The 21,341-nt window shown below is 39.2% G+C and overlaps 1 protein-coding gene across 7 annotated transcripts in view; it reads left to right on the forward strand.

The window, feature by feature from the left end:
- Positions 1–18,779, forward strand: part of LOC105395010 (PDZ and LIM domain protein 3) — a 30,759-nt gene extending 11,980 nt beyond the window's left edge. For 4 of the 7 annotated variants that reach the window (XM_038105379.2, XM_038105378.2, XM_011566929.3 and 1 more), the window contains 7 exons: positions 12,776–12,922; positions 14,219–14,269; positions 15,165–15,253; positions 15,960–15,998; positions 16,420–16,555; positions 17,932–17,997; positions 18,285–18,779. In XM_038105379.2, the coding sequence (XP_037961307.2) occupies positions 12,776–12,922; positions 14,219–14,269; positions 15,165–15,253; positions 15,960–15,998; positions 16,420–16,555; positions 17,932–17,997; positions 18,285–18,371 (615 nt within the window). In that variant the 3' untranslated portion in view covers positions 18,372–18,779. The remainder of the gene's footprint in view (positions 1–12,775; positions 12,923–14,218; positions 14,270–15,164; positions 15,254–15,959; positions 15,999–16,419; positions 16,556–17,931; positions 17,998–18,284) is intronic. The other 3 variants (XM_038105380.2, XM_038105381.2, XM_038105382.2) reach the window with 3 other exon arrangements.
- Positions 18,780–21,341: the final 2,562 nt, after the last annotated feature.

Here is a 21,341-nt window from a genome sequence, read left to right on the forward strand (position 1 = left end):
CTGAAGACCGTATTTAATCGATCTATTATATTTATTAAAAGATAAATCCGTTAAAAAGCCATTATCAATCGGTATTTAATTTTTAAAATTGATGTACAGGTAAGTAAATAACTGACAATGATAAAAAGTCTTAGCAAAATCGCACTCTTTATTGTCAGGACTTTATAGTTCGACTGTAACGATAATAAACACTTACGATGAATCGGGATTTATCATCGTGTTTAAAATGATGAAAATTTGTGGGAATTACTTGGAACCACCTTTGCTATGTTTCTTCATTGGAAGGAAAGCTGAAATTTGGGAAAATATAATTTTAAGTAAATAAAATTAAGTTGGGTGTAGTATTGACAAGAAAGTGTCAAAACAGGTTAACATTAAACGCAACTATGTACCTAAAACGTGTTTACTCTGTGGGTGTTCCGTTTATATAGTCTATTTGATGAAAATCATAAGATTTCAAAAAGAAATCTCAACCTAAGTGCTTCCGCCGGTTTTAAGCTTGATAAATTATCTTATAATACTCATATCTATCACCAAAAAAATCAACAGCTCATAACTCTTTACCAGCCTTATAAGATAACAGCCACAATAATACCTAATGATACTTAGGTATAAAATAAAACAAAAAGTTGAATGAAACAGGTCCTAATTAATGGAAAGTGATTCAAAAGTACGAATGAATGGTCACCCTAACCATAACGTCTCTCACAACAGTATAAACGTCATCCGTCATCTTGAAAACTTCGGTCTTGTCGTAAAGTATTTAGAAAAACTACCAATATTTTTTATGAAATTATTATTCATTCAAATACCAAATATTTCATTGAAATTACATGTTAATAATGATTAATTATACATTTGTATGTATACAAATGATATGATATACAGTAGTCTTTGAGTAAATTTAATTTTTTTTTTGCATAGCTCTCTTCGTACAAAATCTACTAAAGTTTACACAACTAAATCCTGGCAATTGTTAGAAAGAGAGGAAGGGCTCTGTGGTAACCCTCCCTATCGGCTCGCGGCCTCTTTCACTTCAAATATAAATCTTAAGGTGAATTCGTTAGGTGTATTTTTGTTTGCATCATTTTGGTGAGTGCGCATTCCTGTTGTAATATTACTTCCATGCCCGTCACGCAGTTTGTACTTGTCACTCCGTTTTACACTTACATGTTCAGTGTCAAATAATTAAATCGAAATAACTAATGTTTGTATTGTGAGTACTGAAGAATACATGGGTTTGGTCCTTGCTATTCGAATAGCATTCTGTAAATTTCTTCTAACGATAAATGACAGGGTTTTAATTTTTTTGGTCAATTCGAAATATAAATACTAGTTGCTTGAAGAGCTACATAAATGATGCTCCCATTACTCAAGATCAAGAAGTATGACTCTTGATGCTGATATAAATGTAAATGTCGCAGGCATCTGGTTTAATCTCCTGTTTGATTGAACCGCTAGCCCGTTCATTGGATGACGCTACTCAGTTGAATGACTAAAGAACAACTCGTCAAGTGGTTGACTGTAACGTCCAACGTCTTGACTGAACGTTATTCAGCGAAGTCGTTAAATGGGATATAGTATAGCAACTTTGTAATGTCTGGTTAGGATGAACATGACCAGACAAGATTCAACAAAAAGACTATGTTGCAAAGCTCTCATCTCACAAATTAACTAAACAATAACAATAAACGTACCTTGATATTGTTGTTCATAATTATCCAGTTTCAGCACATTTTTTTCTTTGAAACTATCCGCCGGCGGTGTAATAATAGGTAAATCCATGTTGTCACACTATTTTAACATAAATATCGCACTTTAAAGCTAATTTATTTGCAAATAATAACAATACAAGTGCTTTTTGTGTCAGCTGTTCGCTGTTAGACGCCATATTTGTTTTATTCACCACCTGACTGATTTTAAGTCCGCTAACTAGTTGGACGTTTTGTGACGCTTGTACAATCAACGTTCGGCCTAGTCATACAACTGAATAGCGTCATCCAATGAACGGGCTAGCGGTTCAATCAAACAGGAGATTAAACCAGATAGTTGAGTGTTAGGCTCCTGGTGCTATGCTTCTGGGAACTCCTAACTTCTTCAATGAAACTCAGATAGAATTTAGACAAAACTGTATTAATTAAAATAGGCGCTGATTGTGCAAAAGGCCGAGAAATTTATGTTGCGCGGTCGCAGAGAGCTGAGCGAGAGTGTGTGCCGCGCCGCGATGTCTCGGAGCTCGCATCGCGCGAGTGGTGGAGGCACGAAGATTGCCGATGATCCCCGAGGCGATGTAGGCAGGTTGTAGGTGTAGGCGTTCCGGTCGGAACATACTCCCCGGGTTGAAGAGCTGTGTCTTCAAGAAGTTGAAACAGGAAGGGGGCATAGGTTGTTGTATGCCCTTGTGATGGTCCCCTTCTTTGTCAGGATCTCCGCGACTCGGCTGCGGCCATCAGGACCCGGCTTGACGTCGGTCACTCTTCCCAGCAGCCAGAGTAGCGGGGGTTGGTTCATGTCCTTGACCAAGACCATGGTGCCGGTCTTCAGGTCTTGTCCATCTGTCTGCCATTTTGTGCGTTGCTGGAGAAGAGATATGTATTCATTAGCGTAACGCTGCCAAAAATGGTGACGCAACTTCTCAATCCTCTCGTGACGCTCAAGTTGCTGAAGGTTGACGTCGGCGACCTGAGGACCAGGGACTGAGGTGAGTGGCCGTCCAATTAGGAAATGGGCAGGGGACAAGTAAGAAAGATCAGAAGGATCGGAGGATAGAGGCGTCAAGGGTCTGGAATTTAAAATAGCCTCTATCTGAATCAGACATGTGGAGAGCTCTTCATAGGTTAAGTGAGTAAGATTTAGGACTCTACGAAGCAAATGTTTTGTGGATTTTACGGCTGATTCCCATAAGCCCCCGAAGTGGGGTGAGTAGGCAGGAATGAATTTAAAATCGATGCCATGATTGGCAATGTCTGCCTCTATATCTTTGGAGGAACTTTCAAGAAGACGTGTGAGCTCGTTGAACGCTCCGACGAAGTTGGTGCCGTTGTCGCAGTAGACGCGCTGAGATTTGCCACGACGAGCCGTGAAACGGGAAAAGGCTGCGAGGAATCCCTCCTTAGTGAGGTCGGACACCAGCTCCAGGTGGACGGCTCTGACTGCAAAGCAGACAAACACACAGATATAAGACTTGTGCAATCTGCACCCTCTACCTTTGCGGTCTGCTATCAGCACTGGCCCGGCATAATCTACTCCTACATTTAAGAATGGGAACTCAAGATGTGTTCTGTCAGTAGGTAGATTCCCCATTTTGATTTGGATAGGTTGTGACTTGAAGCGTACACAACGTACACACTGGCGGACAATCTTCTTAGAAAGGTTTTTACCATTTAATGGCCAGTAACTAAGTCGTATGTTGGCTAATAATATTTGAGGTCCAGCATGAAACAAGGCTTTGTGCATGGCTTCGAATATGAGTTTGGTTAAATGATGGTTATTGCCAAGTAGTATGGGGTGCTTAACATCATAAGTGTAGTGTGAGTTATCTAAGCGACCACCCACACGGATTATGTCCTGTGAATCAATAAATGGAGAAAGGCTAATTAATCTGTTTTTCTTATGCAGGCTTTGATTATTTTTAAGGATTTTGTATTCATCAGGAAACATTTCCTGTTGGGCAGATCTGATGATAAGGGTCTTTGCTGACTGAAGGTCTGAAGATGTTAAAGAGCCTGAGCTTTTAGGGTTAGATTTACAATTTTGAATGAATCTGAGTATGTAAGCAATAACTCGGATTAACTTTGTTATTGATGAAGATTTATGAATGAGGGCAGAAATTAAATTATTAGAGCTGCAGTCATTGGTTTCATCTGCAACATCCGCGTGCATCACAACTTCAGGCAGTACAAGATTTTGTAAGAGGGGAGATGGGGGAAAATCGATTTCTTTATGTTTGAGGAAATCGGGACCTGACCACCAAAGAGTTGAAGAGCCAATGGAATCAGCTTTCATCCCCCGTGAGTTTAAATCAGCCGGGTTGCTTTTAGACGGCACGTAGCTCCACGTCTGGTTGATCGTAGCTTCTTGAATTTCGCTCACTCTGTTGCGGACGAAACTGTTGAGTCTACTCGGTGACGCAGACAGCCATCCCAGCACAATGGTAGAGTCGCACCAGAAGTAGCAGTGGCTCAAAGGAAGGGTAAGTGACTGGCGTACCTTAAGGTAGAGACGTGTGCCTAACAACGCGCCACACAACTCTAGGCGAGGGATCGTGGATGCTTTGATGGGTGAAACCTTGTTTTTTGATGCTAGCAGGCGAACACTGACGGAGCCGTCGACTGCTACTGCTCTTACATAGACACACGCGCCGTATGCCTTTTCAGAAGCGTCTGTAAATGTGTGGTATTCAATTAAGACTGAAGAGTCACATAAGACCCAGCGAGGAATGCGGATGGAATTAAGAGCTGGAAGTGACTGAATAAAATCATTGAATTTTAGTTTTATGTCTGTGGGAACGCTAGAGTCCCAATCACATTTTTGAATCCACAGATGCTGTAAGAGCATTTTAGCCAGTACCACACATGGTCCTACTAGGCCCATGGGGTCAAAGACCTGGCTAACAATTGATAGTATGGTACGTTTTGTAATTTTGTTTGGGACAGTCAATTCAATTGTAAAAAACAAGTTATCTAAATTAGAATCCCAATACAGGCCAAGAGTTTTACTGGGGGAAGCATCATTTAAGTTAAGGGTTTTTTCTATGTTGTGTTTGTCAAAATTTGAAATTGATTCTAATATTGATTTATTGTTCGACTGCCACTTTCTAAGATTAAATTTTGCTGATCCGAGCGTCTGAACAACCCCATTGCATAGCTCGACAACTGAGTCTACTGTGTCTCCTCCGCTTAAGAAATCGTCTACGTAAAAATCGTGCTTGATAGAGTCTCTTACTGCTGGTTCTGTAGACTGGTCTGCGAGTGTCGTTAAACATTTGGTTGCGAGATATGCGGCTGCAGCTGTTCCATAAGTCAAAGTTTTAAGAGTGTAGGATTTTAAGGGCTCGGATCTGTCAAATCTGAATAATATTTGTTGTAACGAGCGCTGATGAGGCTCTACTAAAACTGCACGGTACATTTTTTCGACGTCGCCCGTTACAACAAATTTATGTTGCCTAAATCGCAATAAGATTGATAGCAAGTCGTCCTGAAATGTTGGCCCTACCATCTGGATATCGTTGAAAGACTTGCCTGAGCTGGTACGGGCTGAGCAGTCGTACACGACTCTCAATTTTGTGGTGGTGCTGGACTCTCGAACCACCCCATGATGTGGCATGTAGTATTTTTTATCAGAAGAATGATGCAATGTATTTTCTGACATGTGATCAAGAGCGATGTATTCATGCATGAATTTTAAATATCTGTCCTTTAAAAGAGAATCGCGCTCCAGCTTGCGCTCTAAGGCGTAGAATCTACGCTGAGCCATTGTATAAGAGTCACCTAGGCTTTCAGGCGAGTCTTTCAACGGTATCGTTACCACAAATTGACCATTATTGTCGCGACGTGTGGTTTTCTGAAAGAGTTCCTCACAGGCTTGTTCCTCATTGGAGAAACACTTTCCGGCAGGTACCGAATCCAACTCCCAAAAACGAGTAAGTTGGTCTGACTCTTCAGTCGAAAGAAAGTGACATGCTGGGGGTTGATGACGATTCATTGATGTATGTACACACCCTGATATAAGCCAACCGAATTGTGATGATTGCAAGTTAGGTTGTTTATGACCTAGCTTAATTGAGTTGGAACCTAAGACGTCCCAAAATACTTCAGCGCCAACTAAGATGTCAACAACTGAAGGTATGTTGAAGGTAGGATCTGCTAGCTGAAGACCTGGCGGTATGGGAATCGACTGTGTGTCTATGTAAGAGCCAGGGAGAGCAGTTGTGATTTTAGGTAGAATGTAACAACCTATGTTTGTCCTATAGTCACCCACGCAAGAATAAATAGTTACGTCACACATTTCAGAGGAGCTAGAAACTTGATCATTTATACCTGAGACGGTGGAGCTGGTGCTGCGTCTTACCAAGCCCAGCTTGCCACAGAGGTCCTGGGTGATGAAGTTGGAGGTGCTCCCGTTGTCTAGGAGAAGTCTAGCAGAGTGCAGGTTCCCATCGACGTCGGCAACTCTCGCCATAGCTGTGGAAAGCAGGACAATACCTCTGTTACATGCGGATGTTGGAGAAGAAATAATGTTGGTGGACAATGCTACATTGTCACCGTTGTCATTCTCTTGAAAAATTTCCCTGTGAAGCAGGGTGTTGTGCCTATATTTGCAATATTTGCAATGAGACAACGTGCATGATTTTGCAGAATGACCTGGCCTGAGGCAATTCATACAAACATTGCTCTCAGAAGCTTTCTTTATTCTTGCCTCAATGTCGAGTTTTCTAAAAAATTCACAAGTGAATAGAAAATGAGCATCTGAGCACATAGGGCATTTGTTTTTATGTTGAAATGGTTTATGTTTTGTTGTTGAATGAAAGTTTTTTATTTGTTTATTGGAATCCTGATGGGAACTAATAGTTGTGGCTGATGATGATGATGACGACTTGTTTTTGTTTACGAACTTGCTGTTGTCGTTTAAAGTTTCGATTAGATCTGCCCTATTCGACAAAAATGACGTGAATTGTTTTAAAGATGGTGAAGAGTTTATTGAATTTTTGAACTCTTCCCATTGCCTGTTGGTCGAGGGGTCTAATTTTTTGGTCATGATGAAGATAATTAAGGTGTCCCAATTATCCACTGGTTCACCGAGTGAAGACAGTGCACGCAGATTTTTGTTGGTCATGTCCCGATTTCCTCAAACATAAAGAAATCGATTTTCCCCCATCTCCCCTCCATCCATAGGTCGCTGGTTCATATCCGGCTCGAAGGACCACTAGTTGAGTGTTAGGCTCCTGGTGCTATGCTTCTGGGAACTCCTAACTTCTTCAATGAAACTCAGATAGAATTTAGACAAAACTGTATTAATTAAAATAGGCGCTGATTGTGCAAAAGGCCGAGAAATTTATGTTGCGCGGTCGCAGAGAGCTGAGCGAGAGTGTGTGCCGCGCCGCGATGTCTCGGAGCTCGCATCGCGCGAGTGGTGGAGGCACGAAGATTGCCGATGATCCCCGAGGCGATGTAGGCAGGTTGTAGGTGTAGGCGTTCCGGTCGGAACACCAGATGCCTGCGACATAAACATGTCCAATATCCAGAAATTCAAGGGCCAGACCTAGGTAAGGAAGATAGAACGCCCCGGGAAAAGGATTATGGACGGTTACTTCTGTTTAAATGCATATTGAACCATAAAAACATTATATTATTATTAGAATTACTATTTAAAGTTTTATCTCCCAAGGACGATTTCAAGTGATCCTTAAATTATAATCGATGGAATATCCTTGATATTTTCGTAACAAAATATGGGTTATATGAGGCTGATTCAAAATTATGCTTGGCAGAAGGCCAAAGTACTTTCATGTTTGATACAAAATAAATTGGGGATAGGCCGATGACATCGTAGCAACAAACTATTATAGGTACTTAGGTACTTATCTAACCATATATTGAATATATGTATAAGCTGCTTACAGGTATACTCAGATACTCTTGGATGGTGGTTATAAAAGTCTTACCAAAGTATTACAAATTCGCAAATACGTTTTATTTGTTTTAATTATGATTTCATAACGTGAATTTTATCTGTATAGTTTAGCCAATCTAAATCCGATCACTGTATAAGAATTTCAGCTGGAAAATTTTCAAGAACTGGAGAATAGTCTCATGGGAACGAACAACTCAACCATTTTATTTTGGAATGTGCTGGAATGAGTCTAAACATACACTGTGAATCATGATGGCCGTCGTGCCTAGGTCTAGGCATACATCGCGTTTATCGCCATTTCCTTTGGCATTTCAATGTTATATTTATGCTTTTAAAAAAGAGTGCCCGCTGATAAAAACCACATCGATCTTCTCAATGTAATAAAACTTCAAACAAGTATTTAAACTGTGAATGAAAATGTGTGCCAGCTATTTTGATTTACGATCTGATTCATATCGTGTGATTGGATTTTAATGTGAAGATGTATTCATCTCCAAACAGGAGCACTCCAATTCAAGATGAGAAAAGAAATTGATTTATTCGTTAGACAGACGTATTTTTATGATAATGCAATCAATCAAACGCATCAAAATGCAACATACACAACACAACACAAGTTCATGACTATCCTTCTAAAACTAGGATTAAACCGAAATTCCACGAAACGTACGAATTAATGCCCGCTCGGCCGCGAAGCTTACGCAGGCTGTCGCCCACGGCGCGGCACCTCAACCACCGACTATATTTCCAAAATAGAATGCATCAAAATCGCGTTGTTTACGTGTCGGGAGCGGCTGGAGCGGCAGTCACCGCCCGCACTCCGCTCGAGCCACTATCCGCGCCCTGTGATCTCCCTCAGCCATGTCGGTCAACCAAAACTTCTTCCCTAACGGCTACCAGGACCCCATGCATCCTGAGGACGAGGCCGTCGCCAACTGGGTGCGTGCAACCACTAACAACCTCCCACTTGACCCTCCAGTGAGCGTGTATGGAGCTATGGGCGTGAAACACTATCCCCATGTATCGGTGAATCGCCCGAGTTTTGGAAGGCACGTTTTCTCGAATGTTCCGACGGATTCTATATCGGGCGCACTTGAAACTTGCGCGTTGTGTTACAAAATTTGTGATGTAATGCTTATGAACGGTCCTTGGACGTAAATATTATGGTGGTTTGTTATAGATATTGGTTACTGATACTGTTTCATAGGAATTGTGCTTACTCAACAGGAACCTAGATACTAAAAGCTTCTTTCTATCCGCCTCTGCCTCTTTAAGTTAATGCTTATGATACTAAAGTAACTGGATGGCATTCGGCTTGTAGGTGTTACTTATAACTCGAAATAGAACTCATAATATGTATAATGATGAAAAAGAGGTCAAGGTGCAGCTTCCAGAGTGAAGCTAAGGAAACGTTTGCATGATGGAATTAATAGAACATTTAGAATATTGTCGTTAAGCCTAGGCTCTCAGAGAGATCTGACAGTCGAGTTGCCCACTTACACGTCGACTCTCTCAGCACAAGCTTGCTTGTGTTAGGGTTCACCAACCCGCACTAGGCAAACATTGTGGACTAGGCCTTAAAACCTTCTTTCATGGGAAGGAGACCCGCGCTCCAGCAGTGGGGACGTTATGGGTTGTGATGATGATGATAGAACAGAGAAGCGTTGTTTACTCTTCTATGGGAACTCTCCGATACGAATCTGACCTGAGTAGATATAATATTTATTGGGTAGATGTAGGATTGAGCTGGCAACATGACTGAAACAGTTTATGATTAACACATACATACCTATTCATGTTTAGCCGACTATACACGATAACAATATTCCATACCTTGACATAGGCCTCTCCCAAGGGAGCGTTACATTACAGAATTATGTCATCTAAATCTAAACATATTTTCCAAGCTCAATCAGATTAGAGGGTGCCCCCTTCGATCAGGGTATATATGATCGAAGGGTGCCCCACGCTAAATCCTAATACGAGTAGCATTTATATATGATCTAACGTGTGACGTTCATAACATTGATACACATAATAATACAGTTAGGCATAGGCAGGTTTGCTAAAGTGCAGTTCATAACATAAATATATCAACTACAACAAAACATCAACCCACCCGTTGCGGAGCTGTGACGTAACTCCAATCTTATACAACCCCTTTCACTTCCAACCATACTAAAATGTCCACTTATTCGTACTCTCCGATATCTCTAAATTTCATGTCCCCATATATTGACCATTGGTTTTAATCTAGCAATCAATGTTTCCCTGGGTTTCTTATCAAAAAGATTAATCTTTATCAAAAAGAAAAATAGAACTTATTAAAACGATTTTACCAGCACCCCCAGAGAAAACCTTGATATTTATAGGATTTACATACGTATCTGTGTGATGCATCGTAGTCACCAATGGTGTTTTTCAACAAAAACAATTACTGCGGTTGTTTTGGCTAACCAAATATGATTTCATAGCTTTATAATTACTTTCATCTAACCCTGTGCCATTCAACCTTCCCTGAAGATAGACGAAGGTCTGTGGCGCTTATTCTATAATTATCTCGCCGAGATATTTTAATATCAGAAGAATTCGCGTTGATTTGAGGGCGTCAGCTGCTGCCTCTATTTGCAGAGCAATGTCGGCCTAAGTATCGTCTACACCCACTTCAATTTGCGGCCAATGATACGTATAGTAGTTATGTGCCAACTTAAATATTATAATTATCATAGAGATTGTAATGTCCCTACAAAGTCTCTAAAACTAGAACTTTGTTGGCATGTTTTTATCCATACAACTCTACATAACAGTTATACTGACTATAAATAATAAAGACTAAAGACATAAACCGTACTTTATGCTATAAAGAAATCAATAAGGGCCACTTGCACCAATATATTAAATCTAGATTTAGTGTTAAATCTCGATTTAGTGTCAAATTTTATATGGACTGACGTTTCTTAAATCGACATTTGACACTAAATCTAGATTTAATTTGTTGGTGCAAGGGACCCTTAGAAATCTAAATTAAAAAAAAACCTATTTTGTCTCTGCTGCTTAATCACAACTATGGTCCGACGTTTGACTAACCACAAAACAAAGAAAAAAAATGTATCCTACTTATAAAAAAATCTAATAAACAATCTGTAGAATCAGTATCATACACAATAATACCTACAGTCAAATTCTACTGGTCAGACAGTGAGCAAAAACGCACCTAAAATATAAATAAGTAAGTACATATTGACATCACGTTTTACAGGCTGAACATAAGCGTCTCGTCTATTACGTACACGCATAAGAAATGCGTTTAGTAAACATGGACCGAAATAACTTGCCTTGTTTATTGTTATACACGAACTACAGCTGTAACTACTCGCATTCATTTTGATTCTATACAAATTACAGAATTACTTAAGTATGTATTATAAAAATAAATTATTAAAGAGGTCTATCAAATAAAACAAATAGCAATAGCAGCCTTTTATGATTATTATTAAAATTGAGTTCTCGAGTGGGGACCACGAACCGGCGAACAGTGTGGGACGCCCTCCGGCCTGCTGGATCGACGACCTTACCCTCGTGGCCGATATTGGCTGGATGAAGAAGGCCGAGGGCAGAGTTTTATTGCTCTGCCTGGCAGAGCCCTTTGTCCAGCAGTGGCCGAGGCGTCGGGCTGATGATATTATTAAACAATCAACGTTTCTGTATGAGTAAATCAAACTGTTGATGGTTTCCAGAATTCACTCCTATAATCATAGTGTTCGCGACCTAAATGCACGACTATCACATAAATAAAGGGGAACAGCATCAAAATGATGTCTGTGTGAAATAACAAAATAACCTCGTCTGTATAAATAGACGAGGGTTAACTGTGTCTAGCTCCATACTAATAGTGCGTGGAAAACCGTTGCTAATAAATCTAAAATAAGATTAGTTAGTAGGTGTGGAATGTAGGTTTTCTGCGGAAAATTATGGAAGATTCAGCATTATTGTAGGATTATTTTGGTAAACATTATAAAATTTAAAATCACATCGTCGACCAAAGTAAAACTTTTACGCCCTATTTCATAGGCCCGACAGTCACAACATAATGAAATTATCAACACTCCACTCACCTTACATACGGTTAGCGTACCCAGGGAGCGGACGTTGACTGGACAATCCCTTCCCTAGTTCCCTTACACCCTGTTCTAGCTATACTTATAGTGCATAGTGTTTGTCTATCTATCATGGCGAGCTGATTTTCCGCATTTAGCCTCCAAGGTGGGCCATTATGCGTGAAATACCTATGGGGTGACTAGCTATTAAGCCACCCAAGCTCACGCCAGAAAGCCAGTAGACGACCTAGGTTGCTCATGACTTCCCGGAGGGACCCCGGAGATCCGAGGATTTTTGATCGTAGTGTCTCCACGCCTTTGCAGTGTAACAAGACATGGGAAGCTGTTTCATCTTCCTCCATGCAACTTCTGCAAAGAGGAGTGGTGGAGATTTTCATGCGATATAGGTGTTTATTTAACCGGCAGTGGCCTGTTATGGTACTTATCACGACACGTAAGTTTGCTCTGTCCAAGCATAATAATTTGCGTGTTAGTTTAGTATTAATTAGTGGTACAAAAGCTTTTGTTTGTTTGCACTCGGCACTGTTACTCCAGAGATTGGTGTGGCATTCTGTCGTTCGGGAACGCAACCAAGAGCGAATTTGGTTGAAAGGGATCGGTACTATCGGCTCTGGGCCTATTGGTGCAGTGTCAGATCCCTTTCGTGCAAGTTCATCAGCAGCGTCGTTCCCCAGCGACCCGCTGTGCCCTTTTATCCACTGGAGGGTTATGATATTGTTTTGTGAGGCAAGCGATTCTAGAGCTGAGTGACACTCTAGTACTAGCCCCGAAGTTATAGTTTTGCTAGACAAAGCTAGCAGAACTGCAGCACTATCAGATAGGATACGAATACGTTGATTCGTAACCTTTCTAGATTTGACTGCGTTAGCGGCCCGTGTAATAGCAACACATTCAGCGTTTGTCACCGACGCGCTAAGATTTGATGATTTGTTACCTCTTTTGATAAGAAACAAGTGTAACCATTAGATGATACCTACTATCATTTGATTAGACACAACTATAACCCTACCTCCTCACCCCCCCAGCCGTACCGCACGACGCCCCTAGTCCTGCCCGGGGCGAAGGTGCGCCGCGAGCCCGGGCCCACGGAGAGCTACCTGCGCCACCACCCCAACCCGGCCATGCGCGCGCCGCCGCACCACGACCTACGCGACACGCTCATGAAGCAGAAGGTATGTGTTGACCAGTCTACGAAAAACTAAAGTTACCACCACACTGAACATTAGAAATAGACAATCCAAAGATTTCATAAGGAAGGATGGACGTCAGAACATTTTGCCTAAAGATAATAACACCCGCGCGCTGGCCCCAATTGCAACAAATTATCACTTATGTACTTAGGTATGAGATTTTAGTGCCAGCACAAGGGCGCCATTTTCTTGAGTGGTTGGGCCTGTCCTTACGCTAGAAATATATAAAAGTCAATATCTGTCAAATCTGGAGTCACTTGTATAGATCTGACAGATGTTTGACAGTTAGAAACAATGCTGCTTAAGGATTGTTGATTGCTAATGTGTCGTTGGTGGTATGATAGCAGAGTGCGAGTTTTTACACCGTTGATGTAGTGGCGAGTAAACGCGAATTTATATAGCGCAGTAGAGTCGGCACCTAGCTGTACACGAACGGTTTAAAAAATCCCACTATGTCCTCAGTTCAATGGGAATACCAGTCTTATAACAGTGGGGCGCAGTAAAATATAGGCATCGCAATTCAAAGTCTTTTCTAGACTTATTTTACTTCATTACTTTCTGTAGAAGTCCCACAGTAACTATCCGTATCTCAATTTTGACATTATTCAACACGACTTATTACTGTTTAAAAATGCTTACTATAGGTATTGTGTACAAATAGTAATTTATCTTCGTCTATAAAAACTATACTATACCTACCTATAGGTACACTGAATTGTATACAGCACCGCTTATCCGCATTATACACAACTACTATAGCTAATAATAAAAACATAAGTACTTACTGTGTTTTGTAGTACCTAGATACATACTGCTTTAAGCGTTTTTGTAAGTTTTCACTGCCTTTATACATATTTATAAAATAATATCTTCAGAACAGTTCTGTATTATAAATATATAATATAGCATATACAATATACATTATCTACACATTACACGCACAAGCTAACTACAGTAGTTTTAATTTTTTTTTAAATTTAGTACACAGACAAACACCACTCACACTATTTATACTTAGTTAATAAACACAACACCATGAGAGAATTAAATTAGGCACCTTCATTACTATACTTACTTAGTTTTTGCTTAAAGTTTTTTAAGTTAAATTCCAAACTGATAAATGAATTTAATACCATCAAACAACAATGTTTCTCTCATGGCGTGGGTAATGTAGTAAACAATTGCGCATCGCAACTAAGCTGAATGCACGAACACACATGTAGTCTATGGCACGAACTAAACGCACTAAATGTAGTATTCTGTTTGATAACAACTCAGGTGGCCGAATCTATGCTGCAACGAGTGGTCGGAGAGGAAGCCGGCAATAAGGTGCTAAATCACACGAAATTGAGTGCAAATTGATGGCTTCTCACCCTTGTTGACTGATCGGATATCATAATTTTCCCTGGCTACCGGAAAGTTACAAAAACTTGAGTTAGTCCGGGAAAAATATATATTACTAATTTTCTCAAGTGAAGATAGTGAAATAAAGTACCTCTAAATTATTACAATTATTCTGATCAGCCAACAAAAATATTTAAATTGATGTAAATATTCATAAACTCATCTCATAAGCAATAATATCTTCTAAGATGAAGCAATAAGAGCAACTTTCTCTTATCATTCACCGTTAACTCGCCTCTTTGCATTATTCATAATGATATGCACACGTCATCTGGTTGGCTTTGAGTGTGTTGCTTTCGTAATAGATTATGTACAGATAATAATATGTCATAGTCATAACCTTGTTACAAGGTCTCGGTATGTAAATTTTGCACATTTCGACATACTAATACAACCTTGATCTTGAAATCTTCTCATGTGTACGTTCATCAAATAATTACCTTGTTCTCTTTGACAATCAAGGAAAGGATAATAATATATGATCTTTATTTAAAAAATGGTTTTGGAATGGAAAGGGCAGTGTTCATGTTTTATTTTTATACAGCTGTAAAAAAAATGATATCAAGGATTTAAATACATATAATAGTTTGTGTATTCCAGGTCTTTACATACCTACATGTTATTATGTACACGAGGCATGTCTAGAAAGATACATTTTCCTTGGTTCCATTTACCATCACAATACCTAATGTAAAGGTATCTAACTTAACCATCTTCTTGCTACGTGTTACGGGTTCTTGGTTTTTATGTTCTCATTTCAGAGACTGGAACTTATTTACATTTAGTTTTCTAATTTATTGATTTTTTCTCATAATTTCAGTATGTGCACAAGCAATTCAACTCCCCGATCAACCTATACTCTGAGCAAAACATCGCCAACTCAGTCAGACAGCAAACGTCGCCGCTGCCGTAAGTATTGCAACCCTATTTCAAGGACTATAAGGCCCTTTTTTCCTAAACTTGGCCCGGAAAGTGTCAGGAAATGCGGGCCTTATAAAACCTACCACTGAAAGTTAGACAGTTAAATTAAGCTAATTAAACAGTACAGTATGGATTGATTTGAACATTATGTTGGTGACCTTAGGTACACATTTTATTATCAAAAATCCGATTACTATTTGCACTAAAATATACATATAGTCAACTTGAACATAATTTATATAAATAAGTACTAAGTATATTGAGCCTAATTATACCTATAATAACTAAGATGTTTTTATTCAAGCATTACTCCAAATTACAAAAATATCCATAACTTTAAAATTAAATTATAAATAAAAAGTTGTGATAATTTGGCGAGCGCACATAACTTGGCACCGATAGCTCGTCGTTGGCTCAATGCCACAGTTTAGTAACGCGGTTAACAGTCACTGAGGTAAATGCTTTTTGCACAGGATTACTCATATTTGCCAATGGCATTGACACACCAAGTGCTAAATAAACACTTTGAAAGATCCTTGCATCTGTATCCAAAACTATATTGACATATTCTGTTACCGCGCACGAAATACGGACCAACTATGGCAACTGTCCCGTAAATATTGCTGGAAATGTGAGCAGAATGGTTGTTGATACTAGGATAATGTTTAATGTCGTAATTTGTTTGATTATTTAGCGCTAACGGGCATTACGGCCGGCCACACATCGTCAAGAGGCAAGTGTTTTACTAGCCGCCTAGCGCTAGCGACGGTCGACGAACATCCCTCACGACGCATTAATGCTTATTTATATTCACACTTCGCTATCTTCTTTCGTCTCTCTATCGCAGAAACATTTCAAATTCTAAATTGTATCACAAATATATTCGGTGGCCGTCGACTCGTTGCCAAGAACAGCGACGTGGTTCACTTCACCCGCCTCATGCCACGCACATCGCGTCATCTAGAGGCAGTTCTATCAAACCAATCAACCTGTAGCTTAAGTTATTTATTTATTACTCTTACACTGTAGTTTAAACCTAAACCTAAACTTTAAAATTAGACCTACTTAATAATAACGTAAGATCTTTTCAACATGAGCCTTCCGGCTGACTAACAGGCCTCTATTGCGCTATGTTAACCACTAATCACTAACAGCCACAAGCCGACGCTGCTGTACGACCCGGCCAAGTCGGAGACCTTCCGGCTACTGCAAGAGGAGGGGCTGGGCGAGTTGGTGCAGGAGGTGCCCACGCCCATCCAGCCCAAGGTGTTCACGGCGCCGCCTAACAAGGTGCGTGTGACAGTGTTCTACTGCATGCAAACGACACGTATTCACTTTATGCCATTTTTAACTAAGTGCATTCAGATACGCCATACTGATAGGTACTGCGATGCCACATTTGTGCGTTTCGTCGTCGCAGCGACGTCTCTGCCATTGTCATTTATTTTTGGGACGTTTGGGAGACCATTAGTTTGGGACGGCACGACGCAACGCATCAATGGGAGCCTCACCCTTAGTGCATGCATCTTGTACTAACTCCCCTGTACCGTTATAAATGTTATAATGGGTTCTACCTTTTTTGGCATAAGATTTATTTGCCTAATCTCGTATTGCATAGTAACGTTTGGTCAAAGTCTCGTTACGCCGAAAATCGTATGGCATAAATCTCGTTTAGTAAAAAGTTATTTCGCATAACATTGTTTAGCCTAATAATGGTATGGCCAAATCTTGAATAGCCTAATAATGCTATGGCATAGGTTTATTAGGTTTATACAAAGTAATAATATTCGTTTGGCTTTAACTTTGACGGAGCGTCTCCCTACATAGCGCAAACTGGTGCCTTGTATTGTTTCCGCTGTTTGGAAAACGCTCCGCTCCGCTTCGCTGCGCTCCGCTTTGGTTTTGATGAACATGTGCACCTAACACGCTCCTCCTCGCTTTGCTCGTCGTCGCACCTATTTTTAGCTTTCGATCTCATGGGGTTTGTAATAATTATATTGGTCGTTAACTTTCGATTTTTTGATCATACAATATCGTGATTTTCGGGATGTAGGAGAAAAATGTCACAATTTGTACATTTACTACATACTTAATATATTATTTATTAAGATAACATTACGAGAAACAAGATTATACATAGGTATAGACGAACATAAATTTGAGCAAACGAAACTTAGGTGTTTAAAGATTGTGCCTAAAGAGTTTTAGACGAAACGAGACTTATGCCACATAAGTCTTGGCAAAGTGATGGTTCGGCCAAAAAAGTTTAGACCATACGAGTTATGCGAAATGAGTTTTGGTCAATAAAGATTATGCGAGATGAGCGGAACCCGTTATAATGCATGCACATTTCACACTTACCTGTTAGCGCCCCTGTGCCATTCTCGTAAATTGACGTTTTCATTTCACTTGTCCCAAGTGGAGATTACGTGCAATGTAACTGGCCAATTCACGATTAAATATAGCCATTAGGTTTGCTGGAATAAGATAACAATTTGATTGACAATTGACAAATTATAAACAATATCAATTATTACAAGTTACCTAAATGAATTTCATTTCCATTTTAACACATTTTACATCCTTACACCTGAACCTCACATTACATTTGTACATCCCATAATGAAAACATATGATGTAAATTAATGAGAACTTCATTTATGCAGCGACCGGCGCCCACTCCGAAACCGAAACAACCCGAGGCGACACAGAAAGGAAAACAAACGACCTTCGTGAGTACTTTTTAAGTATTTTAGTCTAAACTGTTGCTATTATTTTACTGCCATTTTGGTGACGTATCGTTACACCTACTGTTAGAAATAGTATCTACCTACTGACCAACAAGTACTCATATCGGCTTCACGAAGACGTAAATTCTACAAGGTCCAACGCACTATCAATTTGCAGGTCTTATGACATGTATTTCTTCAGTACGGGATATTGGAGTATGGAGTATGGAATAACCGATAAATACGGTTTTACAGAACTGCTGAAATTATTCAACTCACACTGTCCGCAGGTGAACTCGCTTCAAGAAGAGCACATCCAGCAGTCCAACTCGTTCAAGCGTCTCATGTTCAATGTCCTGGACAGCTCCGAGTACTAGCGGCGACCCAGCAGGGACATTCCTCCTCCTGCCAAGAGAAGAAGGCTATCGAAGCTTCCAGAGAACCTTCGAGAAGCCGGTGAAATGCAATCGACGGGCAACGACCTATACACTAACCAACTAATTTAGAAAAGTAAGAAACAATAATCCTAGCCGTGTTGAATATTTTTCGATGGATTCTACTTTATCTAATACTCGAGTATTAGTGATACGATTTATATTTATACATTTAAGTAGCTATGTAAAGTTTATTACTAAGTGTTGATTTTCTGTTTGTACAGAAATATATTGTTTATGTATACATAATGGGAAAATGTTGAGTGTACAGTCTAGTCACTTCGACCCGAGCTCTGGTCGAACATAATACGAAATTCGATCAGCTTTAATAAATATTTATTTTTGTCTAAACACTGTTTTATTTTAACGCTCTGGTTGTAAATGAAATGCCCTTGTTCAGAATTTCAAAATATCTATATTTATAACCGGGAATTAACTAACGATGTTACACAACAAAATACGAGTAAATTACAGTCTTACGAATTCCATAAATGATAAGTACACAAGTTAAAAAGAGAGAAAATCAATTTTGAGCAAAAAAACACTTAATAGCTTATATATCACATTATACAGTCGCGGGCGCCCGGTGTGGCCGCAGCAGGCGCCAGAGCCCGCGGCATGGCATCTTTATCTACGTAGACAAATTCGCATAATTCACGTCTTTATCGCTTAAAATCTGACAGAAGCTTTAAATTCAACAAATCACAATCATAAGAACAGCCGCTGTCAGATTTAAGTCGATTTTGATGCGATGCTCATATTTAATACGCCATACGTGCGGCACTCTGCCACCTCACTCGGAGTGCACAATCTGAACACACCCGACATTGCACTCATCAGTCTGAGCATTGAAACAAATGGAAACAGTCTTGATGAGTCTGCTACTTACCACTACATAATTATGTAGACATTTATCCACAATAAACTAAATTAAGTATAACTCAGTAGTCAATTATCTTGTACTGCAGAAGTTTTAGTTGTATTTTTGAAGTAAATTGACACAGTCATGTTTCCATGTATTTAAATGACTAACGTATATGAGCAAAGTAAGTCGTGTTTACAGAAACTACTTTTAATTGTACGAGTGACTCAGGCAGTGAAATTACGGTTTTAAAACAAAACTGCTTTAAATAAGGCACTACGTCATTCCGCCGAAAATTATTGTACTATTACCTATTTGAGCGAATTGAATTACATAGGTTAGATATTACATTCATGCGTCCTTTGTGAAGCCATTTAATGTTATTGTATACAGTTAAAACATCATTCGGCGACTTGATATGTAACACAGAAGGTTTGCACAATATATGTAATGTAATATGTAATGTAATATTTTCAGTGGCGCCCGCGACTTACGAAGCTAAACGCTGGACTCATCCAGAAAGCATTTTAATGACACCAAGATCCTTAGAAATATTTATAATCTATATCTCATTTACAATTTACACAAAACGAAATTTTTCGAACGTAAATTAAGGCAATGTAAGGATACCCTGTGGCATCTGGTGTTCTGTTAACGTATATTAATAGTATCACACGGTATTCTCAAATATAGGATACTTAAATCAACAAATAATGTTGCAGATTTATTTATATTGTAAATTTTTATACAATGGCTGTTTTGAAAACGACTGTAAGTCCGTACCTTTGGCTAAAGGATATCTCTACAGAAAATTTCCACAAAACTCGCAACCATATTTGCGCAATTATCATAATAGCCTTACGTGCTCAGTAACGAAAAGACGAAACAATATTCTAATTTTGGACTAACATTAAGATTTTAATTAATTAGCACCAAATGTCCAAAACTATTATTTAAATACCTAACTACATGTGTACACAAATTACGATGTCAATAAGCGGTATTGCTTCCGTAAGGTAGAACTCTATAATTTAAACACATGCAAAGTTGTTTGCTATCAAGTGATACATGTTTTGACTGAAACTATGAATGTGGTGTTGTGAGTGACCATGACATAGGATTACGAGGGAATCGTGTTCGATATGTTGCTGAAGCTGAAGAAGATGAAATTCGGTCAAAACGATTCAGGAATGAGCATTACGTTTTAGTTCTAGTTGCATTCATAGCTATATCTAATTATAAACTGTTTTAATATTCGCGTTATGGTGATTTATATTACAATGACTCAACCAGTATGTAAATAAATATTGAAGGGTAATTAACCGTGGACAGAGAAGCGTCGCACCACGCACACAATCACGCAATATGATTAATTAAAATGTTATTATAGGTAGGTTTAAAATGTTATGGATTGGCGGAAAATATAAAAGAGGTAATCAGGAGGAAGAACTTCGATGACTTACAAGGATTGTCTACCATATTATTTTTAAAGTAACCAGAAGAAGTAGTAAATATCCGGAACCACTAGCAAATAGTCTAGAATATATTGTAATAATGTGCAGTGGATGGACTCATATTTGATTATTTCAATTTTTGATTTTTTACAAGAGAGCGACGAAACACATATTCCTTTACAATGTCATTCTCCGTCTGCATTATTAATGGAGATTATCTTCATTAAAATTTCAAGAACATTATGGTAATTATTGGTAATATAATCATAACAGTCCATAATATATTTATGTACGAATTAAAATAATGATTATGGCATAACTTCTAAGTTTCGTACTTTCCCACTATTAATAATTCATGTAAGACTTGTTTGTAAATTAAAGCACACAAATGATACACAGAGACGTAACAAGACGACCGCATCACAGATCTGTAGGAGGTCACTGATCAAGGTTAAGGTCCGACATTTCCAACAACGCAACGCGACAGGTCAACATTTCTTTAATTACGCGCATACTAATGAGTAACTGTTTCAAAACTTGGTGTTCCTTGTATTCACTTCCAGGCACATTTTCAAACAACAAAAAAAACAACTAATA

The sequence above is a fragment of the Plutella xylostella genome, chromosome 22, assembly GCF_932276165.1.
Source record: "Plutella xylostella chromosome 22, ilPluXylo3.1, whole genome shotgun sequence".
NCBI classification, from domain to species: Eukaryota; Metazoa; Arthropoda; class Insecta; order Lepidoptera; family Plutellidae; genus Plutella; species Plutella xylostella.